The sequence below is a fragment of the Manacus vitellinus genome, unplaced genomic scaffold (assembly GCF_001715985.3).
Source record: "Manacus vitellinus isolate BGI_N305 unplaced genomic scaffold, ASM171598v3 scaffold_54_pilon, whole genome shotgun sequence".
Classification (NCBI taxonomy): Eukaryota; Metazoa; Chordata; class Aves; order Passeriformes; family Pipridae; genus Manacus; species Manacus vitellinus.
This window is the reverse complement of record NW_021940645.1, coordinates 2,588,188-2,598,754: the sequence shown is the minus strand read 5'-3', so window position 1 is coordinate 2,598,754 and position 10,567 is coordinate 2,588,188. Positions and strand designations below refer to the sequence as shown.

Below are 10,567 nucleotides of genomic sequence, written 5' to 3'. Positions count from 1 at the left end.
CGCCCGGGCAAACGCCGCAAAGCGCCGCAAGGCGCGCAAAGCGCGCCGGCCGGCTGCTTTGCGGTCACCATGGCGACGGGGTGAGGCGCGCCCGCCGCCATCTTGCCGCGAGCCGCTCTCGGACGCGGCTCGTTCCACGAACCCGGGTCCCGTTCCCGCTCCCGCCGCGCCTCGGAACGGCCAGGCGTGCGGGGCGGAGGATGCGGACGGGCCGAGCCGCTGCCGCAGCGACGCGCCGTTCCCCGGGGGGCGGGTTGCCGCCGGCCCCCGCGGGCAGGGCGGCCCCCGCGAGGATGAGCGCGGGCTGCGGGCGGGGAACGCCGCTCAGAGAGCCCGCTCGGCCGTCCCAGGCAGACGCCGGCGGCGCCCAGGGACAACGGCAGGACGGCGCCGCGGGCACGCCCCGCCACGCCGTGGGGAACAAAGGTTGGTTTGTGGCACGGCCCGGTCGGCGGGAACGGGGCTCCCCGGGATCCGGAGCGGCCCCGCCCTTGGTGCCGCTCCGTGTGGCCGTGCGCGGACGGCCGGGGGTCCCCTGTGCCGCCCGGGGCACAGCCCCTGCGAGCCTCTGCTGCCCCGGGCATCCCATTCGCGGCGAGGCCGACTGTGTCTCTGCGCGGAGCTTCCCTGGAGCTGTCCTTCCTTTGGGCTGGAATTATTTCCCGCTCCGGTTCCCGGCGTGTCCCGTGGAGCCGAGCCCGCTGGTCAGTGCGTGCTGCTCCCCCTTGGAGACGGCGCTGGGTGCGGGATCTTTAGCTTGGTTTTGTGCCTGACTCTTTGCGAACTTGCACTGACAGCGGAAACCATCCCAGAGAGGTGCGAGCCACCAAAGGGAGCGTGTTCTGTAGGAGAGAAGGCGAATACTTGCTGCAGGAAAAATGTCTTTGGGCGGGGATTGTGCCGGGCTGTCACAGGGAGAGCCGAGAGCAATGACAGGAGCCCACATGGGCTGTGGCTGCCGGCCCGGAGCGCTGCTGGCCCCGTGGGGCGGGCAGGGCTGGCTGCTCCTCCTGCCGCCTCGCACAGCTGCCCGGAAAAGTTCCCACGTGGCTTCCTTAGTTTTGTTTCTTATTTGGAGCTAACGCTGTCAGGATAAAATTTTAATGCGCGACAAAGTGCCTCTTCCAGGAATAGAGAGGAATGGAGGGAAGGGGAAAAAGACCCCAAACAGATTTGCTGTTGTCTGCAGCTGATGAGTTAAACCCCAGTGATCAGCAGGTAAGAGGCAACTTTGAGCAGATAATAGTTCATAATTGTAGGTGTGCACTCCTACGGAGTTGGAAAGTAAGTTGTTTTTCTCAGAGGTAGATTGTGGGGAGTGGTTTCTTTTATGGAAATGATTTGGGGAATCTTGAGTAGAAATTTAGACACCACTTTAAAAATTACAGCAAAGTCTGGTTCTGTTGTTTACCCTGAAAGTAAGTTTGTGTTGTCTTTTTGTTGCCTGTTGTTTTCACCACCCTTTCTGCAGCAAAAAGCGATGCTGACAGTGTGAAAGTGATGTGTGTTATGTTGGCTGTAGGACTTACGTGGTTACTCAGTTGTTAAAGTTCAGACCAAAGCCATTTGGTTGTGATGCTGCTGCCATAATTTCTTTTATTGTGCTGTGAATAAGTATTTCTTCCTCAACACAAGTTTATACCTCAGGAGTTAGCTACCTTTGAAGAGGTTTGTTTGTCCCATGTTTTCACATGTCTTTTCAGGTTTGGTTTTTTTTTTTTTCCTGGCTGCTGCTTTTCCCTTACCTTAATTTGGGTTAACACTTCAAATGTAGGAAGGTGAAATTTGGTAATCAGAATGACTAATAGACTTCAATTTAGTGAGTCTTTAGAAGTAAAAATATTGTAGTTCATAAAATCTGTCCATTTTTGTCTGAGTGTGGTGAGGCTGAGCATTTGTTGGAACATTGATTATGGCACAGGTATCCTTGTGCTTGTAACCTACACATACCTTGGCATTGCTCCCTGATCACCCAGTCACATAATGGCAATTTTGCACTATTATTTGTGCCATTATAGAGGAACTTAAAACCATTTAAACATCTTCTGGAGATTCCTGCTCATTCTAGAAATTCTCGTGTCCTCTGATGAGGATATTTGATAACCAACTGTGGGAAAGTGTTTCTGAAACAATGTCTCTTAAGTTACCTATGGCCTAAGCTGCCTTTGATACAAGTTACACAACGTCCATTTGCAGAAAAAGCCCCTAGTGACTGTTAAATTAGAAGAGCCAGATCTACTATACTGCTTTTAAAGTTCTGCAAAACTATTGTTACAATAAGGGCACTACAGATGTTACCTATCCAGTTGAAAGCATTGAGTGAACACTTTGCACAGTCAGCAGTAGTAGGTGGGTACTTTCTCTTGGCAAATGGAAGCTAGTTGCCACATTTGCAGAATTACCATTAAATAAAACAAACAAAACACAACTAAAAACTCATTATGCTAATGAAGATATTTCCAGTTGTGAAATAACTGCTTTGAGTTTTTTCTCCCTAATCCCCCACCCAAGTTTTTGCATAATTAGTTCGATTGAAAGCTTGTCTGAGATGCAAAAATATACAGATAAGACTGGAACTGTGTTGTTGGTAGTAAATCTGAAAAAATGTTGTCCTTTGTTTTGTTGCTGGTTTTGGGTAGTAAGCATTGAAAAGCTTTTCAAACTGTTTGTGAATGGAGGGGAAAAGAAGAAGTCCTTTTCGGAGCACTTGTCACTTCTAGTGTGTACCATGGTTATATGAAGCCTTATGTTTCCCAGTATGCTACATACAAATAAGGTTCTTGGATGGGTTCTCTAAGATGTCTAGTTGTTCATTCTTTGTTTCTTTTAAGCTATGTCATATTACCTCTTTGTTCCAAAAATCAGCAGAAGGTTTTGGGACTCAATGTGGTGGTGATTAAAGGTAATGATGAGGGCTGGAAACTTCAGATTGTCTTTTTTTTTTTCCCTAGACATTCACTGTATATTCTTAACCTTTTAATGATATTAAAAGAATGATATTGGATGAAAAAAAAAAACCCACCACACACAAAGCCTGAAATTTATAAAGATCATCACAAAAGCGACAGCAGATTTAATACTGCTGGTGTCTGGATGCTCCCTACAGTAGAAATGCTAATGAGGATTTAATTGAGGTGTTTTATCCTCATCCAGTACAAGTTACCTTATTATTATGCAGTGATGTTGCAGTTTTATCCTGTTCCATGTAGTAACCAGTGAATTGTGGTTTTTCAGTTTGCAAACAGCAGACAATTACCAGTTGGTTGGAGAATAAAGGACCCAAGACAACGGAGTCCAAAAGGTAAAATGCACAGCATACCTGTTCAAAAGTTGTGTTCTGTGAGTGGGTCTGGGGGGAGATAAAGGTGCAGGTTGCCAGTACAGCTGGATAAGTAGAGGCAGCCCCAGTTCTGCTGCTTTCCTTACCTTGGCACATCCTCTTGAGTTACTAACTGAAAGACTTTCACTACAAAAAGCTAACTAGTCCCCCATCCCTCTCCTCTAAACCCCCAAACCCCAACTTTTTGCTGACAGAGGTTCCTGAAGCATCTCACAGTTTAGGTGAAAAAACACAGCCGTTCCTACAAAGAAATAGATGGGAAGCTGCAGCAAGGGAAGGCAAAGCGGGACTTGCTTCCAGTAGCAGTCAACACTGGATCAAGTTAGCTGTGATATCAAACTGTGTCCTTGGTCAACAGCTCTGCTTTCAGTTTTGTTTAAAATAGGGCACGAACAGTTACAGATTTTGGCTGATAGTCCTGTGGTCAGCTCACAGTTTTGTTGTTGTTTTACATTTTGGTTTGTCTCATGGGACTGTGATTGTAGTTTAAACGTGGGCAGCTTGATTTAGTTTCAGCCAGAATTTACAGGTGCTCAAATGTGCATTCAGGTTATTTTATGAAAGATGTTCCAAAAGTTTTGCTGCTGAATGGCTTCAGGTAAAGTTTGGTATTTTTTGTTAGTGTGCTGTCCAGAGCAATGATTGCAAGGCAGTGTTAAAATTAAACTCCACAGAGTTTAACTATGTGGTGCAGAGCAATATCAGATAATATTTTTCTATAGTTGCCAGTAAATGTGCTGGTTTATTTTTCATTGAGTTTTTCCTAATAAATACAAATTGAAATCTGTATCAGTGCTAAAATAGCTGGGAAGACTCATCCTAATGGTTAATACAGAAGTATGCAGAGCTAATTAGAGGCTCACAGGCTGCAGTAAATCAGGGATGTTAAAAGGATGCTTAAGGAGGAAATTAATTATTTTTTTTAATTCCCTTTAGAATAGTGTTCCTCCATCCCTGCTAACAAATTACAGCCTACTCAGTTTTAAGCAGCAGATTATTCATGTAAACATTTCATGTGCCTTTCTATTGCAATTAACGTCACAATTTTAATTTAAACTCTGTCCTTGTGTTAGATTTGATATCTCAAGTTGGCAACACATGTTGTCAGTACCTTTAAAGAGTCATTCAGATGGCATCAGTAGCATAAGTTTCATTTCTGTTCATCAAAATTTTCAGGAACAAATGCAGACACGGGAAATTAAATTATCATAACATAAAGCCCTCTAAAATCCTTTCCCAGCTGTCATCTGTTGCTTCAAGCCCCCTTTTTTCTTTTTTGTTCTGGAGTGGTAGAGGTGTGAATGCTCTGTCCTAACCCTGAGTGGTCTTTTAGAAGAGGTCTGTTATCATTCATGGAGAGAATTAATGCCTTCGGGAATCTGCTGAGATGTTCAGTTGCTGAATTTAGGATTGTGTGATAATTGCATATTTTCCTTTTTACTGTAGATGGGAAGCTGGGCAATGACCAGACACAGAGTTTGGTTTGCATTGGTAATATACAGAGTTGTACCAATACATTCAGGAGAAGATACTGTTCAGAGCAGTGTATTCACCAAGACTAATCAGGGTTTTTTTAATATTCATGTGCCATCTAAGTAATTTTCTTTATCAATGCACGGACACACAAATTAGTACGTAAATGTGAAATGACTATGTCGTCTTGAAAAGTTTCCTCTGCTCATACAAAGTTCAGTTCATTTCTCTGTGTAACCATTAGGACACATTTCTATCCTGCACTGTCTTACACAAGGACAAATCAGGTTATTTTTCTCCTAAAAAATAACTGATGTAATGTATCTTTTAAATTTATTATCAGTTCTAAATATATTTTACACTTGTGCCTTTGTATGGTGATTTTTATTTTTTTTTTTGAAGAGTCATGGGCTGTTTATAAAAGTAAGGGAGTAATTGGATGTTTTTGAGACTTTGGACTGTTGTGCCCTGCTCTTCTAAAAGTTGAATTTGTAGCTCTGAGGGAAAGGCCCTAAACCCACCAATTTCCTTGCTCACTGTATTAACAGATAAAAACGAAAGTTATGGAGGACTTTATCATGACTTCTAATGTTTTTTCATCTGGAGAAAATAGCTAAATATTTAGCTATTTAGCTGTAACAGTATGAGGGTACAGCCTCTTACTGTTTAGGTATGAAAATAAGGATAATGAATAGATTCCTAAGGTAAGCAACTGATTCATCATCTTTTGGAGCCTTTAAATGGAAATAGGTTGCTGCTGAGCTACATTCCTCAGTGCAGTAAAAGTTGTTGATCCTGGTAGTACTCACTTACAGAGTAGAATGAGTAAAAATCTCTACTTTCTATTGTTTGGTTGTCATTGTTCCTTAAAAAAAATACTTACAGGAATTTCATTTGGAAATCAGACATTGAATTCCCTGACTTCTCTTCCGCAGCTCACACAGCAAAATTAATAACAATACTGAAGTAAATCCCAAGATGACTTCCATTAAAAAAGAGAACTTTTGTGAGCATGATGTGAAAAAACTAGAGAGCACTTGTCAGCAAAATTACACAAAAATGTCTGTGGAAGTTGGTGCAAAGCCTGTAAATTTGCTTCAGGCAGGCAACATGTGTAACTGGGAGGCTGAGGACAAAGACACAGCCTTGGAGACAGATCCTGTGAAGGGGCAGCAGTCTGGAGACCTCTTTAAAAATGCCAACATTGATCAGATGCACAGAACTGGCCAGCAGGCCCAGAGAGGCTGTGAGGAGAGCAGTGAGAGTTGGACTCAGAGGAAGCTGTCATCAGGCCAGTCTTTGAAAACAGGAAATACAAAAGCTCCTTCCAGGGACAGTGACACGGGTGGACAGGTGGCTTCATGCAATTCACAGAAGCCGAAGAGTTGCAATTCTGTCTGTTTGATGGGTGAACAAGAGGAAGGGGATGTCATTCCAGAAAGTCCACTTTCAGATGCTGGTTGTGATGCCTGTATACCTGATCTTGGAGGTCCTGGGAAACTGAGCAAATGTCAGAGCAGTTCAGGGGACTCACCTGCTTTTGAGAAAGAGAGTGAACCAGAGTCACCAATGGATGTAGATAATTCCAAAAATAGCTGCCACGGGTCAGAGGCTGATGAAGAAACAAGTCCATTTCTGGATGAGCGAGAGGAGAATAATATGTCAAAATCCATAAACAAATCTTTTAGAATTCAATATGGGGATGCTGAATTGGAGTCTAGAAAGTCACGTTTTTCTGCCAAGGTCTGTGGAAGCTTTGAGGAAACAGATAATTCGGTTAAGGAGGATGGTCTGCATACAAAGCCACCTGGAATCTCTCCTACTCCATCATCAGAATTCAAAGGTGCAAAACAGAGTGTGAAGAGAGACTCCAAAATCACCTCTCACTTCATGAGGATACCTAAAGTTGAGGAGAAAAGGTAGTGTTCCATCTGTCTGCTCCATCTGTTATTTTCATGCTTGAAAATTTCCTGTTTGGCCACAGAACTTTGGAGGCTGGATGATATAAAGAGTTTTGCAAAATATAGTTTAAGACAAAAAGACAACTCTGATATAAGATTGAACTTATTTTTATTAGGACTGCTTGTACCTTTAAAGGAGATGTTTGTCCAGTGACAAACAGTGAAATTTTTAAAATAATTTGAGATCTGTTAAAATTGGGGATTAAGACACTGTAGGAAGTTGATTTTCTTTATCAAAGTAGTGATTTAAACCATAGGATTTTTAATGCTTGAAAATGAATGGTGATACAGGAGTGCTTTGTGGAGTATCTTTAGCATTCAGCATTTAATTCAAAATACTTGAAGAAACTGATATTTTTTCAGTTCTATTAGTTTTACCTGTCGGAAACAGTGAATCTTGCTTTGTTGAACCATCAGTGCTATTGATGCTTTGATTGCAATAGATATGAAAAAATTCACCTTTGAAAGCAGTTGTAGAGATCTGTTTCTTTTTTTATTTGTTTGTTTTTGTTTTGTTTTGTTTGGCTTTATCCATAATTTGTTAGAGAGAAGGACCCATGGTTACACACTACAGCAATGGACATAGAAGCCATGAGCATGGGGACTCTGAACTCCAGGTGTTGTGTAAGGACAAAAGGATAATCTCTGCTCTGAAGAGCTTAGATTCCAGTGGGAGCTGAGAAAGTGAATTAGCAGCTAAGAAGTGAGCAGAAACAAAAGGGCTGTGTGTGTTGGTATAACATGCAATTATGTCACTAGACTCAAGTCCTGAAGGGCAAGGAAGGAGTTTCACAGGTCTTTACTGGGACATGGTTTCTGCATGTGAGGAGCAGGACAAGAAACTTTTCCAGGAAATGGAGGAGAGACTGACAGAGGGTGGCTAATGAGTGGCATTTGAGAAATCTTAAGAATAGACTGAGCATGTGAAACAAAAAGAAAGGTGGTTCTTAGCAAATTCTTCATCCATTTTTTCTAAAAAAAAGTCTGGAAATAGGGGTTTTCACGTTTAAAATAATGGCTGTAGAGAGTTCTCTTTTCATTAATTTAAATGAATTGCTGTTGAGCAAAGCAGCAGAGGTTGAGGCTTGTATTTTTCAGTGCTAGAGCATTGTGTGTTAGAATAAACTGATGTTTGAGAGGGGAAACTCATGCAAAAGTGGGGTTTTTTTTGTGGATAGATGGGAATTCTATCAGTGCTTTACAGAATAATCAGTAAGGTAGAGCATGAGGCTATAAAGAGATGATTTTTTTCCTTCTGGGGCCTAAACAAGATAATATGAAGGTTATAAACCTCAGTGCCAGGAAAAATAGTGGTATTGCCTATAGTGCTTAAGAGGGTGATTAGAAAATCCTAAAGGTTTACTGCTAAAGGTTTTTGTTAGACCAGGTCTACAGCAGATAAGACTGGCCCAGGTCTTAACTTGCAGGGGAAGAAGCAGTAGTGTATGAAGCAGGTTTCAGACATCAGTAATGCTGTGCCAGGGTTGTGCACAGGGGCCAGGACTCAGTGTGTTATGTCAAACATACAACAGGTTCAGATTTTTCTTCCCCAAAACATCCCAGATCCATGCAAATACCTTTGACCATTAAAGATGATTAGTTCATCTGCTCTTGCCTATATTTGAATGTTGCAAGTGGGTTTTTTTTTTGATTGCTTTTAAATGTCTACTTCCATTGCAAGTATTGTGTGCCTGACGTGAGAAATACAACCCCAGTGAGAAAGGGTGCTAAAGGAATTTGTTTGCTTTTTTTCTTTTTTTAATTTTCACTTTGAGGAGGGAATATGTGCGTTTGTGCATGCACACATTTGTTTTCTAACAGGCTGTAGAAGGTAGCCTGACAGATGCAGACCACTGAGTCTGCCTCCTGCCCATGGATAGAGAGATCCTGTTGGGGAGGATGGCTCTGCAGAGGATAACCCACTGCAGTTCTGTGGAGGTGTTTGCAGCCTGTAGAGAAGAGTGTTTTGGTAGACATCACGTACTTGTCTGTGCTGGGGAGGAGGAGGTTGGTGATGGTGGGAGTTTTCCCCAGATAGAGCTTTATCCTGGGGCCAGAGCAAAGGCTGGCACATAAACTGACTCTGTTATGATTGTAACCCTGGGGTGGAAGTTCGTGTATTTACCTACCAGGTTTTTTCAGTGGAAATAAAATGTTTCAACGCATTTTATTTTGACAGCAGGAAAGAAAAGTGTGAATTCAAACCCCAGAGGCCAGGAAGGAAGATTGCTAAATATGTGCCACCCCCTCTTCCAAGCAACAAGAAGTGGTTTGGAACGCCGATGGAGGAGATGAGGAGGATGCCGGCGTGCGGGGCCCGCCTGCCTCACCTGCGCCCCTCTGCCAACCACACCGTGACCGTCAGGGTATGATGGCTCAGGGTGTCACCTGGCACCAAACTCCTTACTGGGCTGCTCAGGAATGGGGAATGCTAAATGTTAGGCTTAGATTTCAACATTCTGCTAATACTGTTCTTTGCCATTCCTTGTGAGTGGGCTCGGGCAACTGAATTTCCTGAAAATTGATTTTTCTGATGCAGAATTAGGATATTAAAATCCACAGGAAACAGAATTATGGTTTTACTGCCTGTGTCTTCTTAGGAAGAAGTATTTTTGTTTTGCATGTGGGTGTGTGTGCTTCCTTGTCTGAGTTATAAACTGTGGGAATTTAAATACATCTGCAAGTAAAATTTGTACTTCCAGCACTTTCATTCTGTATTTTCATTTTGATATGATTTCTGGTTTGGGTTCAAGATGTACAAAAGGTTCAAGATATGAAAAAAGACAAAGAATGAAGAAGAATTTCTAGCAATTTTACTGCTTCATTTTAGATTGAATCTGATATGTTTGTCTTTAATCCTTTGGATCAGTGCTCAGTCCAATTATTGTTGAAATAAAATGTGACCAGAAACCCGTAGGATCATGGATAAATCCCAGCCAAAACAAAAGCACCTTGAGTTTAAACACACATTCTGAGACAATCAGTTCTGCCTGAGGGCTGTATATCAAATTAAGTGTTTAAGAACATTGTGTTATTTGGTTTTATGTTTCTGACGTTCTGTGGAGAAAATTTGAAATATTGCTCTATCTATAATAATTTCTCATCCTTTTCAGTGTTAGGTTAAAAAATATTATTTCTGAACATGACTATTTGGAATTATATTTTGAAAATATTTGGGTGAAACTGTATAGATACTTAAATTCATAAATGAGAAAATCTTTAACTGGTAGTTGGATAATAATTAAATATTATTATTATGCCACCTTTACTTGAGTGTGTTTCAAGAGGTCAAATGATAAGGTAGCATTCTTTTCAAGAAGTATAATGTAAGATTAACAGATGGATTTTTTTCTAACTGAACATCCTTTGTGTGGTCAGTTTGTAGCTTACCCCTTTCCACAAAGGGTGGTTGTAGATGAGAGCTTTATTAAACTATGTTTTTGCTTGCTTTTTATTTCTTCCATTTAGAAACTTGAAAGTAGGGTCTGAGCTTTTCCCCCCTCTCTTTCTGTGTTGCAGGTAGATCTTCTGAGGGAAGGAGAGGTACCTAAACCTTTTCCAACTCACTACAAAGATTTGTGGGACAACAAGCATGTTAAAATGCCCTGCTCAGAACAAAATTTATACCCTGTAGAGGATGAGGTAAGATTAAGTATTTACAGTTGTGTAATCAAATAACTTTGTTTACACATAGATGAGTTTTCAGTCTACTGCATTTGCTCAGTTGTCAAACTGTGTATGGAATGAGAAAATCAAGTCTGAAAAGCTGGATTCTGGGTCATGATGCTCCAGA

The 10,567-nt window shown here is 41.9% G+C and overlaps 1 protein-coding gene across 3 annotated transcripts in view; it reads left to right on the top strand.

The window, feature by feature from the left end:
• Positions 1-293: 293 nt before the first annotated feature.
• The window catches only part of PARG (poly(ADP-ribose) glycohydrolase), a 60,791-nt gene continuing 50,517 nt past the window's right edge, over positions 294-10,567 (top strand). Inside the window, exons 1-5 of one of the 3 annotated variants that reach the window (XM_029963172.1) lie at positions 294-426; positions 3,235-3,301; positions 5,749-6,732; positions 8,954-9,140; positions 10,294-10,416. In XM_029963172.1, coding sequence (XP_029819032.1) covers positions 294-426; positions 3,235-3,301; positions 5,749-6,732; positions 8,954-9,140; positions 10,294-10,416 — 1,494 coding nt within the window. Of the gene's footprint in view, positions 427-1,146; positions 1,219-3,234; positions 3,302-5,748; positions 6,733-8,953; positions 9,141-10,293; positions 10,417-10,567 lie in introns of those variants that run through there. The other 2 variants (XM_008929497.3, XM_018081585.2) reach the window with 2 other exon arrangements.